Genomic DNA, 17,680 nt, shown 5'->3' on the forward strand with positions numbered 1-17,680 from the left:
ATATAAATCTTATTCATCTACCTCTATTTAACTTTGCATATCTATTCTTTCTTTCCTTTCCTCTCAACATATTTCTTAGTTGTGTTTTCACTGTTTTATTCCCCACTTGGCACCTTGCTTTAACTTTGTTTTCCAGTTTGTGCTTTAGTTAGTTTTGTTCTTAACTGGTAAATATAATTTTTTATTTCTTTTGTTCGCAAGGTCAGTCTACTGTACATTATTTTTGTTGGACTGTTTTGACTTTGCTTATGGGTATATATGTGTATATGCCATTATTTTAATTATTATTTGCCTGATTTTGTAACTGCCATGTGTCTGGGGTTCATCTTTGGCTTCTCATTTTTGGATATTTGCTTTAATCTCACTTAATGCCATAACAAACCACTTGTGGAATCTTCGTTCCTGACCAGAGATCAAGCTCTGAGCCTTTGGAGTGGGAGCACTGACTTCAAGACCCTAGACTACCAGAGAACTAACCCTAGGGAGTATCCAATAGTGAGAACTCAAAGGAAATCACTTGAATACAAGACCTGGCATCACGCAACCACCAGTAACACCCTTTCCAGGATGCCTCATCTAAACAAGAAACAAAACAAAAATACAAACCCGATTATCAGAAGACAGGAAAACCACCTCACTCAGCCTTGCCCATCAGAGGAAAAACAAAACAAACAAACAAAAACTCAGCACAAACCTCACCCTATATGAAGCTTCCAAATCACTGGACCAACCTTAGGAAGGCAGAAACTAAAAGGAAGAAAGACTTCAACCTTGAAGCCTGGGAAAAGGAGACTTCAAACACAGTAAGTTAAAAAAAAAAAAAGAAAGAAAAGGCAGAGAAATATTACACAAATGAAAGAACAAACTAGAAACATAGAAGTCCAAATAAATGAAGCAGAAATAGGCAAACCACCTGAAAAAGAATTCAGAATAATGATAGTGAAGATGATCAAAAACCTTGAAAACAAAATGGAGAAAATGCAAGAATCAATTAACAAAGACCTAGAAGAATTAAAGAACAAACATACAGAGACATACAACACAATTATTGAAATTAAAAACACTCTAAATGGAATTAATAGCAGAATATCTGAAGCAGAAGAATGAATCAGTGAGCTGGAAGATAAAATGGTGGAAATAACTTCTGAAGAGCAGAATAAAATAAAAAGAATGAAAAGAACTGAGGAAAGTCTCAGACACCTCTGGGAAAATATGAAATGTACCAACATTCAAATTATAGGGGTCCCAGAAGAAGAAGAGAAAAAGAAAGGGTATGAGAAAATTTTTGAAGAGATTATAATTGAAAATTTCCCCCAACATGGAAAAGGAAATAGTCAATCAAGTCCAAGAGGCACAAAGAATCCCATTCAGGATAAACCCAAGAAGAAACACACCAAGACACATACTAATCAAATTAACAAAGACTAAACACAAAGAAGGAAATGGCAACCCACTCCAGTGTTCTTGCCTGGAGAATCCCAGGGTTGGGGTCACACAGAGTCGGACACGACTGAAGTGACTTAGCAGCAGCAGCAAACACAAAGAAAGTATATTAAAAGCAGCAAGGGAGAAGCAACAAATAACATACAAGGGAAATCCCATAGGCTTAACAGCTGATTTTTCAGTAGAAACTCTGCAGGCCAGCAGGGAATGGCAGGATATATTTAAAGTACCGAGAGGGAAAAATCTACTACCAAGAATACTGTACCAGCAAGGATCTAATTCAAAATTGATGGAGAAATAAAAAGCTTTTTCAGACAAGCAAAAGTTAAGAGAATTCAGTACCACCAAACCAGTTTTACAACAAATGTTACAGAGACTTAGACAGTCAAGAAATACAAAAGAAGAAAAAAGATCTACAAAATGAACACCAAACAATTAAGAAAATGGCAACAGGAACATGTATATCAATAATTACTTTAAATGTAAATGGATTAAATGCTCCAACCAAAAGACACAGACTGGCTGAAGGGATACAAAAACAAGACCCATATATGCTGTCTACAAGAAACCCACTTCAGACCTCAAGACACATATAGACTGAAAGTGAGAGGATGGAAAACTATTTTCCATGCAAATGGGAAGCAAAAGAAAGCTGGAGTAGCAATCCTCATATCAGACAAAGTAGACATGAAAATAAAGAAGACTACAAGAGTTAAGAAGGGACACTACATGATGATCAAGGGATCAATCCAAGAGGAAGACATAACATTTGTAAATATCTATACATCCAACATAGGAGCACCTCAATACATAAGACAAACACTAACAGACATAAAAGGAGAAATTGACAGTAACACAATAATAGGAGGAGACTTTAACACCCCACTCACACCGGTGGACAGATCATCTAAACACAATAAGGAAACACAGTCTCAAATGGTACATTAGATGAGCTGGATCTCATCAATATCTTCAGGACATTCCATCCAAATTTAGAAGAATACATCTTCTTCTCAAGTACACATGGAATACTCTCCAGGATAGACCACATCTTGGGTCACAAATCAAACCTCAGCAAATTTAAGAAAACTGAAATTATATCAAGCATATTCTCTGACCACAACACTATGAGACTAGATATCCATTACAAGAAAAAAACTGTAAGAAACACAAACACATGGAGATTAAACAATACATTTCTAAATAACCAACAGGTTACTGAAGAAATCAAAAGGGAAATAAAAAATTTCTAGAAACAAATGACAATGAAAACACAACAACACAAAACCTATGGGATTCAGAAAAAGCTGATAAGAGGGAAGTTTATAGCAATACAATCCTATCTCAAGAAACAAGAAAAACATCAAATTTACAACCTAACTTTACACCTAAAACAACTGGAAAAAGAACAAAAAACCCAAAAATTAGTAGAAAGAAATAAATTATAAAGATCCGAGTGGAAATAAATGAAAAAGAAATGAAAGAAACAATAGTAAAGATTAATAAAACTAAAAGTTGGTTCTTTGAGAAGATAAACAAAATTGACAAGCCTTTAATCAGATTAATCAAGAAAAAAAGAAGAATCAAATCAACAAAATTAGAAATGAAAAAGGAGAGGTTACAACAGACAATGCAGAAATACAAAGGATTATAAGAGACTATTATGAACAACTATATGGCAATAAAATAGATAACCTGGAAGAAATGGATAGGTTCTTAGAAAAGTTCAATCTTCCAAGACTGAACCAGGAAGAAATAGAATTTATGAACGACCCAATTACAAGCACTGAAATTGAAGCTGTGATCCAAAATCTCCCAAAAAACAAAATCCCAGGAACAAATGGCTTCATAGAAGAATTCTATCAAATATTTAGAGAAGAGCTAATACCTATTATTCTAAAACTCTTTCAAAAAATAACAGAGGAAGGAACACTTTCAAAACTCATTCTAGGAGGCCACTACCCAGCCTGATACCAAAACCAGAGAAACACAAAAAAAGAAAACTACAGGCCAATATCCTTGATGAACATAGATACAAAAAATCCTCAACAAAATTTTAGCAAACAGAATTCAGCAACACATCAAAAAGCTCATACACCATTATCAAGTTGGGTTTATTTCAGAAATGCAAGGATTCTTCAATATATGCAAATAAATCAATGTGATACACCATATTAACAAACTGAAAGATAAAAACCATATGATAATCTCAATAGATGTAGAAAAAGGCTTGGACAAAATTCAGCACTGATTTATGATTAAAACTTCAAAAAACGGGCATAGAAGAACTTACCTCAACATAGGAAAGGCCATATATGATAAGCCTACAGCAAACATTATTCTCAGTGGTGAAAAACTGAAAGCATTCCCCCTAAGATCATGAACAAGGCAAGGGTGTCCACTTTCACCACTTTTATTCAACATAGTTCTGGAAGTCCTAGCTACAGCAATGAGAAAAGAAAAAGAAATAATAGGAACCCAGATTGGAAAAGAAGAAGTAAAACTCTCACTGCAAATGACATGATACTGTACATAGAAAGCCCAAAAATATTATCAGAAAATTACTAGAGCTGATCAGTGAATTTAGAAAAGTTGGAGGATACAAAATCAATACACAGAAATCACTTGCATTTCTATATACTAACAATGAAAAATTAGAAAGAGAAATTAAGGAATAAATCCCATTTACCATTGTAACAAAAAGAATTAAATATCTAGGAATAAACGTACCTAAGGAGACAAAAGAACTGTACACAGAAAATTATAAGACACTAATGAAAGAAATCAAAGACGACATAAACAGATGGAGAGATTATTCCATGTTCTTGGGTCTGAAGAATCAGTATTGTGAAAATGACTATACTACCAATTGCAATCTACAGATTCAATGTGATCCCTATCAAATTATCAGTGGCATTTTTCACAGAACTAGAACAAAAAATTTCACAATTCATATGGAAACACAAGTGACCCCTGAATAGCCAAAGCAGTCTTGAGAAAGAAGAATGGAACTGGAGGAATCAACCTGCCTGACTTCAGATTATACTACAAAGCTACAGTCATCAAGACAGTATGGAACTGGCACAAAAGAAAGAAATATAGACCAATGGAACAAGACAGAAAGCCCAGAAATAAATCCATGCATCTATGGGTACCTTATTTTTGACAAAGGAGGCAGAAATGGGACAAAGACAGCCTCTTCAATAAATGGTGCTGGGAAAACTGGACAGCCACATGTAAAAGAATGAAATTAAAACACTTCCTAACACCATACATAAAGATAAACACAAAATGGATTAAACACCTAAATGTAAGACCAGAAACTAGGAAACTCTTAGAAGAAAACAGAGGCATAACACTTGATGACAAGTATTTGATAAAAAAGCAAGATCCTCTATCATCCACCTCTTAAGAGTAATGGAAATAAAAACAGAAGTAAACAAGTGGGACTTGATTAAACTTAAAAAGATTTTGCACAGCAAAGGAAACTATAAGCAAGGTGAAAAGACAACCCTCAGAATGGGAGAAAATAATAGCAAATGAAACAACTGACAAAGGATTAATTTCCAAAATATACAAGCAGCTCATACAACTCAATGCCAGAACAAACAAAAAACCCAACCAAAAACATTTTTCCAAATAAGACATTACAGATGGCTAAAATACACATGAAAAGATGCTCAACATCACTCATTATTAGAGAAATGCAAATCACAACTACAATGAGATATCACCTCACACCGTTCAGAATGGCCATCATCAGAAAGTCTACAAACAATAAATGCTGGAGAGGGTGTGGAGAAACGTGAATGCTTTTGCACTGTTGCTGGGAATGTAAACTGATACAGCCACTATGGAAGACGGTATCAAGATTCCTTAAAAACTAGGAATAAAACCAACATGTGACCCAGCAATCCCACTCCTAGGTATATACCCTGAGGAAACCAGGGTTGAAAAGACACGTGTATCCCATTGTTCATTGTGGCACTATTTACAATAGCTAGAACATAGAAGCAACCTAGATGTCCACTGACAGATAAAGAAGTTGTGGTACATACGCACAATGGAATATTACTCAGCCATAAAAAGGAACGCAATTGAGTCAGTTCTGATGAGGTGGATGAACCTAGAACCTATTCTACAAAGTGAAGTGAGTCGAAAAAGAAAGATGAATATTGTATTCTAACGCATATATATGAAATCTAGAAAAATGGTACTGAAGAATATATTTACAAGGCAGCAATGGAGAAATGACCCAGATAGTCACGATGGTGTGATCACTCACCTAGAGCCAGACATCCTGGAATGGGAACTCAAGTGGGCCTTAGGAAGCATCACTACGAACAAAGCTAGTGGAGGTGATGGAACTCCAGTTGAGCTATTTCAAATCCTAAAAGATGACGCTGTTAAAGTGTTGCCTCGATATGGCAGCAAATTTGGAAAACTCAGCAGTGGCCACAGGACTGAAAAAGGTCTGTTTTCATTCCAATCCCAAAGAAGGCAATGCCAAAGAATGCTCAAACTATTGCACAACTGTACTCATCTCACACGCTAGTAAAGTAAAGCTCAAAATTCTCCAAGCCAGGCTTCAACAGTACGCGAACCTTGAACTTCCAGATGTTCAAGCTGGTTTTAGAAAAGGCAGAGGAACCAGAGATCAAATTGCCAACATCTGATGGATCATCAAAAAAGCAAGAGAGTTCCAAAAGGACATCTATTTCTGCTTTATTGACTATGCCAAAGCCTTTGACTGTGTGGATCACAATAAACTGTGGAAAATTCTGAAAGAGATGGGCATGCCAGACCACCTGACCTGTATCTTGAGAAACCTGTATGCAGGTCAGGAAGCAACAGTTAGAACTGGACATGGAACAACAGACTGGTTCCAAATAGGAAAAGGAATACGTCAAGGCTGTATATTGTCACCCTGCTTACTTAACTTATATGCAGAGTACATCATGAGAAACGCTAGGCTGGATGAAGCACAAGCTGGAATCAAGATTGCCGGGAGAAATATCAATAACCTCAGATATGCAGATGACACCACCCTTATGGCAGAAAGTGAGAATAAACTAAAGAGTCTCTTGATGAAAGTGAAAGAGAGTGAAAAAGTTGGCTTAAAGCTCAACATTCAGAAAACTAAGATCATGGCATCTGGTCCCATCACTTCATGGCAGATAGATGGGGAAACAGTGGAAACAGTGGCTGACTTTAATTTTGGGGGCTCCAAAATCATTGCAGATGGTGATTGCAGCCATGAAATTAAAAGACACTTACTCCTTGGAAGGAAAGTTATGACCAACCTAGACAGCATATTAAAAGCAGAGACATTACTTTGTCAACAAAGGTCCGTTTAGTCAAGGCTATAGTTTTTCCAGTGGTCATGTACGGATGTGAGAGTTGGACTATAAGGAAAGCTGAGTGCAGAAGAATTGATGCTTTTGAACTGTGGTGTTGGAGAAGACTCTTGAGAGTCCCTTGGACTGCAAGGAGATCCTAGCAGTCCATCCTAAAGGAGATCAATCCCGGGTGTTCATTGGACAGATTGGTGTTGAAGCTGAAACTCCAATACTTTGGCCACCTGATGTGAAGAGCTGACTCATTTGAAAAGACCCTGATGTTGGGAAGGATTAAAGGCAGGAGGAGTAAGGGACGACAGAGGATGAGATAGTTAGATGGCATCACCGACTCAATGGACATGAGTTTGGATAAACTCCGGGAGCTGGTGATGGACAGGGAGGCCTGGCATGCTGTGGTTCATGGGATCACAAAGAGGCGGAGACAACTGAGCAACTGAACTGAAGAATGGAGATACAGACATAGAGAATAGACTAATGGATATGGGGAGAGGAGAGGAGAGGGTGAGACATAAGGAAACAGTAACATGGAAACTTAATTACCATATGTAAAGTTGATCGCCAATAAGAATTTGCTGTACGGCTTAGGAAACTCAAACAGGGGCTCTGTATCAATGTAGAGGGGTGAGATGAGGTGGGAGATGGGAAAGAGGTTCAAAAGGGAGGGGATATATGTATACCTGTGGTTGATTCATGTTGAGGTTTGACATAAAACAACAAAATTCTGTAAAGCAATTATTCTTCAATAAAAAATAAGTTTAAAAAATCCAAATTGGAAAGGAAGTAAAACTGTGATTGTTTGAAGGTGACATGGTGACACGGTACTATACACAGAAAATCCTAACCATGCCACCAGAAAACTACTAGAGCTCATTAATGAATCTCATAAAGTTGGAGGATACAAAACTAATATAGAGAAATCTGTTGCATTTCTATATGCTAACAATGAACTATCAAAAAGAGAAATTAAGTAAATAATCTAATTTACCATCATGTCAAAAAGAATAAAATACCTAGGAATAAACCTACATAAGGAGGCAAAGGAACTTCACTAGTAAAACTATAAGACACTAATGAAATAAAGAAAAAGAGATGGAAAGATATATCATGTTCTTGGATTGGAAGAATTAATATTGTTAAAATGAACATACAATACAGGACAATCTACAGATTCCATGCAATCCCTATCAAAACAGCACTGCAGCCACTGTGGAAAACAGTATGGAAAGTTCCTAAAACATAAATACGGAACTTCCATATGACTCAATAATTCCACCCCTAGGTAGAGGTGATTTATAATTTTATAGATATATATGTGTGTGTGTTGCTTTATTCAATATTTAAATTGAAGTATATAGTTTTCTACTACTGATGTATACTATTATACACCAATTTTTAAAGTGGTATACTATTTAAAATTGATGTATACTATTATACAGTATATGTTATAGGTGTACCATACAGTAATTCACAATTTTTAAAGGTTATATTCCAATTATAATTATTATACAATATTGGCTTTATTTCTCATGTTGTACAGTGCATCCAATATTTTGTAATAACTGTAAATAGAGTCTAACCTTTAAAATTGCATTAAAATTTTCTTATTTTTTAAAAAGTACCAGTGGAAACAGAAAAATGCTTAAATAAATAGATACTGCAAACTAGTAAATATAAGAAAAAAGCAGCAGACTCAGACACAGGGAACAAACTACTGGTTACCAGTGGGGAGAGGGAAGGGTGGAGGGGCAACATAAGATTAGTGGATTAATAGCTACTATTAGTCTTAATGACCTGGATAACCACAGTGGTGTGATTGCTCACTTAGAGCCAGACATCCTGGAGAGTGACATCAAGTGGGCCTGAAGAATCATTACTACGAACAAAGCTAGCGGAGGTGATGAAATTTCCAGCTGAGCTATTTTAAATCCTAAAAGATGATGCTGTTAAAGTGTTGACTCAATATGGCAGCAAATTTGGAAAACTCAGCAGTGGCCACAGGACTGAAAAAGGTTAGTTTTCATTCCAATCCCAAACAAGGGCAATGCCAAAGAATGTTCAAACTATTGCACAATTGCACTCATTTCACGTGCTAGCAAAGTAATGCTCAAAATCCTTCAAGCAAGGCTTCAATAGTATGTGAACTAAGAACTTCCAGATGTACACACTGGATTTAGAAAAGGCAGAGAAACCAAATCAAATTGCCCACATCTGTTAGATCATAGAAAATGCAAGATAATTCCAGAAAAATATCTACTTCTGCTTCACTGACTGCTAAATAAAGTCTTTGACTGTGTGGATCACAACAAACTGTGGAAAATTCTGAAAGAGATGGGAATACCAGATCACCCGATCTGCCTCCTGAGAAACTTGTATGCAGGTCAAGAGGCAACAGTTAGAACTGGACATGGAACAATGGACTGGTTCCAGATTGGGAAAGGAGTATGTCAAGGGTGTATATTGTCACCTCGCTTATTTAACTTATATGCAGAGTACATCATGAGAAATGCCAGGCTGACTGAAGCTCAAGCTGGAATCAAGATTGCGCGGAGAAATAGCCATAACCTCAGATATGCAGATGACACCACCCTTATGGCAGAAAGCAAGAGGAACTAAAGAGCCTCATGATGAAAGTGAAAGAGGAGAGTGAAAAAGCTGGCTTAAAACTCAACATTCAAAAAATGAAGATCATGGCATCTGGTCCCAACACTTCATGGCAAATAGATGGGGGCAAAATGTAACCATGACAGACTATTTTTTTGGATTCCAAAATCACTGTGGATGATGACTATGTCATGAAATTAAAAGACGGTTGCTTCTTGGAAGAAAAGCTATGACAAACCTAGACAGTGTATTCAAAAACAGAGACATCACTTTGCCAACAAGGGTCCATATTGTCAAAGCTAATGTTTTTCTAGAAGTCATGTACAGATGTGAGAGCTGGACTGTAAAGGCTGAACGCTGAAGAATTGATGCTTTGTGATACTGAAGAAGACTGTTAAAAGAGTTCCTTGGACAGCAAAAAGATCAAACCAGTCAATCTGAAAGGAAATCAACCCTGAATATTCATTGGAAAGACTAATACTGAAGCTGAAGCTCCATTACTTTGGACACCTGATATGAAAAGCCTACTCATTAGAAAAGACCCTGATGCTGGGAAAGATCGAAGGCAGGAGGTGAAGGGAATGATAGAGGATGAGATGATTGGACGGCACTACCAACTCAAAGGACATGAGTTTGAGCAAGCTCTGGGAGATGGTGAAGGACAGGGAAGCCTGGTGTGCTGCAGTCCATGGGGTCGCAGAGAGTCAGACATGACTGAGTGACTGAACAACAACAATATACCTATCAATAATCGCTTTAAATAAATTAAATTCTCCAATCAAAAAACAGAGTAACTGAATAGATTAAAATAAACACACACACACCCCTACATGCTGCCTACAAGAGACCCACTTCAAATCCAAAGACACAGACTGAAGGTGAAGGGATCCAAAAAGATAATCCATGCAAGTAGAAACCAAAAAAAAGGTAGAGTAGCTGTACTTCTACCAGACAAATAAAATTTGAAACAGAAACCATAATAAGTGACAAAGAATGGTATTACATAAAGATAAAAGGATCAATTCAACCACAGGATGGAACATTGTGCACTCAATATAGGAGCAATAAATATACAAACCAACTGTTAACTGACCTAAAGGAAGAAATATATAGCAATAAAGTAGGGGGCTTTAATACCCCCACTTACATCAACAAATAGAGCATCCAAACTGAAAATCAATTAGAAACCATTATCAGTAATTCCCTTGTGGTCCAGTGGTTAGGACTCCATGCTTTCACTGCCAAGAGTGTAGGTTCAATCCTTGGCTAGGGAACTAAGATCCCACTAACCGTGTGGTGTGGCCAAAAACAATAACAAAATCAAACAAAAAACATAAGAAAGTATCATATTTAAATGACATATTTGATCATATTAACTTGACAAATATATATAAATAGATAGAACATTCCATCCAAAATAAACAGGATACAGATTTTTCTTAAGTGCACACGGAACATTCTCCAGAATAGATTATATGTTAGGCCACAAGACAAGTTTTAACAGATTTAGGATTAGATTAAAATCATATTAACTATCTTTTCTGACCACAATATTATGAAAGTAGTAATCAATTACAAGAAGAAAACTGGAAAATTTACAAATATGTGGAGATTATACAACATGCTACTGAACAACCAATGGATCAAGAAAGAAATCAAAACCAAAATTAAAATAGTACCTTGAGACAAAAGAAAATGGATATACCACATACTGAAATTTATGGGATGCAGTGAAAGCTATTTCACAAGGAAAGTTCATAGTAATAAATGCCTACTTTACAAATAAGAAAAGTCTCAAACCAGTAACAAATTTATACTCCAAGGTATTAGAAAAAGAAGAACAAAGTCCAAGTTTAGTAGAAGAAAGGAAATCATAAAGAATTACAGCAGAAATAAGTGAAATGGAGGCTAACAAGACGTCAAACAAATAAAAAAAAAAACAATAAAACCAAGAAGTGGCTCTTTGAAAAGATAAACAAAACTGACAATTAGCTGACAAATAAATAAAAGAAGAAATATGACATCTGATATCACAGAGATACAAGGATCAGAAGTGACTAGTATGACAATTATACAGCAATAGTATTAACAATTAAGAATAAATTAATCAATAACTACAACATACAATCTTCTAAGACTGAATCATGAGGGAAACAAAAATTGAACACACTCTATTAAGGATATTGAATCTGTAATTTTAAAACTCCTTATGGACAAAAGTACAGGACCAGGACACTTCCCGCTGAGTTCCACCAAATATTCACAGAAGAATTAATACCAATTCTTCTGAAACTCTTTCAAACAATAGAACAGAAGGCAGTATTTCCAAACTCATTTTACAATACCAGCATTATTCAGATACTAAAACCAAAGACACTACAATAAAAGAAAATTACAAATATCCCTGATAACAAAGATGCAAAAATAACAAAATTTAGCAAACCGATTTTAACAATCTATTAAAAGGATCATACAACATGAGCAAGAGGAATTTCTACCAGGGGTGCAGAAATGATTCAGTATCTAGAAATTAGTCAATGAGGTATACCACATTAACAAAATGAATAATTTGGAAGATCATCTCAGTAACTGTAAAAAAAAAAAAACCTGAAAGCATTTCACAAAATCCAACATTTATGATGAAAGCTCTCAACTAAGTGGGTACAGAGGGAAAGAAAATACTCAACATAAAACTGGCCATGTATGATAAACCCATAGATAACATCCCACTCAAAAGTGAAAAGCTGAAAGCAATTTCTCTAAGATCAGGAATAAGAAAAGGATGCCCATTCTTGCTGCTTTTATCCAACATATTAATGGAATTCCTAGACAGAGCAATTTGGCAAAAAACAAACAAAAGGTGTCTCCATTGGAAAAAAGGAAATAAATCTGTCACCATATTCAGATGGCATGATAGAGAAAACCCTAAAGACTACCCCAAAACTGTTAGAGTAAATAAAGTTGCAGGATATACAACTGATGAATAGCAATCTATTCTATTTTTACATAGTAAAAATGAACTATCTAAAAGAGAAGTCAAGAAAACAATCCCATTTGCAATTGCATCAAAAAGAATAAAATAACTAGGAATAAATTTAACCAAGGAGGTGAAAGACTTATACACCAAAAACTATATGATACCGATGGAAGAAGACATAAATAAGTGGAAAGATAGTCTATGCTCATGGATTGGAAGAATTAACACTGTTAAAATGTCCATACTATACAAAACAATCTATAGAATCCAAGCAATCTATCAAAATTCCAATGACATTTTTCACAGAAATAGAAGAAATAATTCTCAAATTTGTATGGGACCACAAAAGACCCTGAATAGTCAGAGGAATTTTGAGAAAGAATAACAAAGCTGGAGGCATCATGTGCCCAATTTCATATTATAGTTGTCATATTCTATGGCAATCAAATTAGTCTGAGATGTGGGGAGGAAAACAAACATGTGGATTAATGGAACCGAGTAGAGAACCCAGAAGTAAACACACATACACATAGTCAATCAATTTATGATGAAGGAGCCTCGAATATACAACAAAGACAATCTCTTCAATAAATGGTGTTGGGAAACTGGAAAATCACATGCAAAGAATGAAACTAAACCATTTTCTTACACAATACACAAAAATTAACTTCAAATGAATTAAACACTTCAATGTAAGACATGAAACTATAAAACTTCTAAAAGAAACAGAAGACAATAAGCTAAACATAGGTCTTATTGAATTTGAGTGTTTGACATCAACAGCAAAAATAATTACATTAAACTAAAAAGCTTCTGCACATCAAAGGAAACCATCAACATAATGAAATGGCACCCTACTAAATGGGAGAAAACGTCTAAAAATCACTTATCTAATAAAGGGTTAATATCCAAAAATACATAAAGAATTCATACAACTCAATTGCAACACAAACAAAAAAACTGAATCAACCTGAGTAAAAAATGAACAGATGATCTGAATAGACATTCTATGAAAGAAAACATACAGGTGGCCAACAGATACATGAAAAGATGCTCAACGTCACTAATCATCAGAGAAATATAAATCAAAACCAAAACAAGATATTACTGCACACCTGTCAGAACTGTTATTAACTAAAAAACAAGAAATAACAAGTATTAGCAAGAATGTAGATAAAAGGGAACCCTTGCACACTGTTGATGAGAATGTAAATTGGTGAAGCCATTATGGAAGAGTATGGCGATTCCTCAAAAAATCTAAAACTAGACCTACCAGATGATCCAGGCAACACCCACTTCTAGATCTTTTTCCAAAATAAATGATAATACTAACTAGAGAAGATATATGTACCCTATGTTCTCTGCAGCATTATTTATTTACATTAGTGAAGATGTGGAAACAGTCTGTACATCCATTGATGGGTGAATGGATAAAGAAAACATCATATATGTACATAAAGTCCCTGGTGTCTCAGACAGTAAAGAATCTGCCTGCAATGTGGGAGACCTGGGTTCAACTCCTGGGTTGGAAAGATCCCCTCGAGAAGGGAATGGCAACTCACTCCAGTATTCTTGCCGGGAAAACTCCATAGACAGAGGAGCCCGGCAGGCTACAGTCCATGAGGTTGCAAAGAGTCAGACATGACTGAGCAACTAACACACACACACACACACACACACATACATACAATAGAATATTATTCAGACATGAAAAATAATGAAACTTTGCCATTTGTGACAACAAGGATGGATCTTGAGAGCACTGTGCTAAGTCAAATAAGTCAGACAGGAAAAGACAAATACCATACAATCTCACTTATATGTGGAATCTAAAACAAAATGAAAACTAAGCTCATAGATACAGAGAACAGATTGGTAGTTGCCAGAGGCATGGATTTGGGGGTGGCCAAAATGGGTGAAAAAGTTGGCTTAAAGCTTAACATTCAGAAAAGTAAGATCACAGCATCTGGTCCCATCACCTCATGGGAAATAGATGGGGAAACAGTGGAAACAGTGTCAGACTTTATTTTTTTGGGTTCCAAAATCACTGCAGATGGTGACTGCAGCCATGAAATTAAAAGACACTTACTCCTTGGAAGGAAAGTTATGACCAACCTAGGTAGCATATTAAAAAGCAGAGACATTACTTTGCCAACAAAGGTCCGTCTGGTCAGGCTATGGTTTTTCCAGTGGTCATGTACGGATGTGAGAGTTGGACTGTGAAGAAAGCTGAGTGCCGAGAAATTGATGCTTTTGAAGTGTGGTGTTGGAGAAGACTCTTGAGAGTCCGTTGGACTGCAAGGAGATCCAGCCAGTCCATCCTAAAGGAGATCAGTCCTGGGTGTTCATTGGAAGGACTGATGTTGAAGCTGAAACTCCAATACTTTGGCCACCTCATGCGAAGAGTTGACTCATTGGAAAAGACCCTGATGCTGGGAGGGATTGGGGGCAAGAGGAGAAGGGGACGACAGAGGATGAGATGGCTGGATGGCATCACCGACTCGATGGGCATGAGTTTGAGTAAACTCCGGGAGATGGTGATGGACAGGGAGGCCTGGCGTGCTGCGATTCATGGGGTCGCAAAGAGGCGGACATGACTGAGCGACTGAACTGAACTGAACATGGGTGACAGGAGTCAAAAGGTACAAACTTCTACTTTAAACAATTCTAAATGGTGTAAAGTACAGCACAGTGACCACAGCTAATAATACTGCATTGCATAGTTGAAAGTTGCTACTACAGCAAATCTTAAAAGTTCTTGTCACAAGAAAAAAATTCTGTAATTATGTACAATGTTATTAACTAGACTTATTGTGGTGAATCAGTCACAGTATATACAAAATACTAACTCATTAATTTTCAATACCTGAAAATATATCAATTATATCTCAATAAAAATTTTTAAATATAAAACATAATTTTATATCTGACAAGTCTACCGTATCAACTATCCTGATGAAAAATGCAAATATTTGGATTACCAAATACCCACAAAAATCAATACGCATTTAATTTAGATTTGAATTTAAGATGTTAATGAACTGACACATTCAAAAGGAACAATTAGAATTGTAAAAAAAAAAACCCATAGAAAAACTTAAAAAATAATATACAAATGAAGTTAATATATTAAAAGGATACATTTCTTACTGCACATATTACTGTTTCTATTTTGGTTATTTCCTTACCTGTGGATGTGTAATTTTATCATTTGTTTTTTGTCCACCTGCATCTCCCACTACTGCTTTTCTTGTTTCATTTTCCAATGGTATATATTTTGAATCTTCACCTTTAACTTTTAATTTACCAGTACCCATTTCTGTGGTTGTCTTGGTCTTTGCCTCACTTTTAAGTAACTCCTTTTCTTGATTTAGGAAATAGGCAAGTTGCTGCTTAGCTCTTTCAGCTTCCTGTTTTTAAAAGAGTAACTGTCAAGTATCATTTCTGTGACATTTTCCTGCCAATATTATAATTTTCAGAAATCTTCATATATTCATGTCCACACTAATTCTCAATTTTACTTTTACAGAGTAAAAGAAAGCTAAATTAAACCACTGGTATAATACATAGTTTAACAGATCCATAATTAAAATTAAAAACTATGAAGGAATCTCTTCTACTTAAACAGCTATTTTTATACCCAAGAGGTTCTCCTGCCCACTGTTTAAGGTTCTAGTTATAATACAGGCACAATAAAAGTTAATAAAATGCATACATTATAGGTGATAGAATGTACCCAAGATAATTAAGATCTATAATATAAAATAGTAAATATGAGAAATAATTTATTTCTTCTAGAATTAAATCTTTCTTTAAAAGTCACTTTTAATAAATTTTAGTTTCATAAAATTACTTGTATAAAAGAATATATAAATCAATAAAAAAAGTTCACAATCTCCCCACAAACAGAAAATGTACTGTTGACATATATACTTTTTATATCTAAATATGCTAGTGCATATGTATATATGAATTTTTAATTTTTATCCAGATTGGATCATACTATACACACACACATATATGCGCTTTTCATTAAATTCTGTCACAGTATGTTCTCATTGGAGAAGGCAATGGCAACCCACTCCAGTTTTCTTGCCTGGAGAATCCCATGGACAGAGGAGCCTGGCGGGCTATAGTCCACGGGGTTGCAAGAATCAGATGTGACTTAGCGGCTAAAGAGAGAGAGAGATTCCCATGATGATAAATATGCATCCAAATTAGAACAGCTAACAGAAAGAAAGTCGCTCAGTTCTGTTTTACTCTGTGACCCCATGGACTATACAGTCCATGGAATTCTTCAGGGTGGAATGCTGGAGTGGGTAGCCTTTCCCATCTCCAGGGGATCTTCCCAACCCAGGGATTGAATCCTGGTCTCCCACAGTGCAGGTGAATTCTTTACCAGCTGAACTACCAGGGAAGCCCTAGGTAATAAGTAAATTTTAATAATATATCTTAACTAATTTAGCAAATTGCTTATCAGTGGACACACTGGTAATTTAAAAACTTTTGCTATTAAAAATTTCCTATTCTACATACTTGTACAAACTTTGTACACCTTTTTATTATTTACAATAAATTTTTAGAAGTGGAATGGTTCACTGTAAAGACTCTGTTTTTCCAAGACTTTTGCTATATATTTTCTTCCAGAGAAGTATCAATCCATACTGACAACAGAAGTATATGAAAGACCTCCTCATCTCAACATAAGTCCACAAATATTAAATATTTCTGTTCCTTCAATTTTTTAAAAAAAATAGTAGGTAAAATATATCTGTATTGCTGCTATTTTAATGTTTTTTATTACTGAGTCTTAGTTGCAGCACACAGGATCTTCATTGCCCTGTGCAGGATCTTTGAAGCATGTGGGCTCTTAGTTGCAGCCTGCAGGATCTAGTTCCCTAACCAGGGATTGAACCCAGGCCCCCTGCACTGGAAGCATGGAGGCTTAACCACTGAACCACCCTCTTGCTGTTATTTTTAAATTGCATTTACTTGGTAATTCGTACAGCTGAATATATTTGTATGTTTACTGGCAATGCATGTTTCTCAATTGACTTGCCTATGTCCTTTGTCTATTGAGGAGGAAGACTATCCATATTTTCTGTAGATACATAAAAGACCTTGATATGGAACATTTTATAAAGATCTTCCATTTATCTTTATATCTTACAACATTTTAACCATAAAAAGTTTTATTTTATATATTTATAGCCAAATATATACACATATTCTTTTGGTATAATGCTTAGAAAGCCCTGCTTTAGCCAAGACATGTAATTGTTATTCAGTGCTTCTTCCA

The 17,680-nt window shown here is 35.6% G+C and overlaps 1 protein-coding gene across 1 annotated transcript in view; it reads right to left on the reverse strand.

The window, feature by feature from the left end:
• The window catches only part of CCDC7 (coiled-coil domain containing 7), a 76,851-nt gene that overhangs the window by 17,740 nt on the left and 41,431 nt on the right, over positions 1-17,680 (reverse strand). Inside the window, exon 16 of the mRNA XM_043883984.1 lies at positions 15,570-15,791. Coding sequence (XP_043739919.1) covers positions 15,570-15,791 — 222 coding nt within the window. The remainder of the gene's footprint in view (positions 1-15,569; positions 15,792-17,680) is intronic.

The sequence above is a fragment of the Cervus elaphus genome, chromosome 23 (genome assembly GCF_910594005.1).
Source record: "Cervus elaphus chromosome 23, mCerEla1.1, whole genome shotgun sequence".
Taxonomy (NCBI): Eukaryota; Metazoa; Chordata; class Mammalia; order Artiodactyla; family Cervidae; genus Cervus; species Cervus elaphus.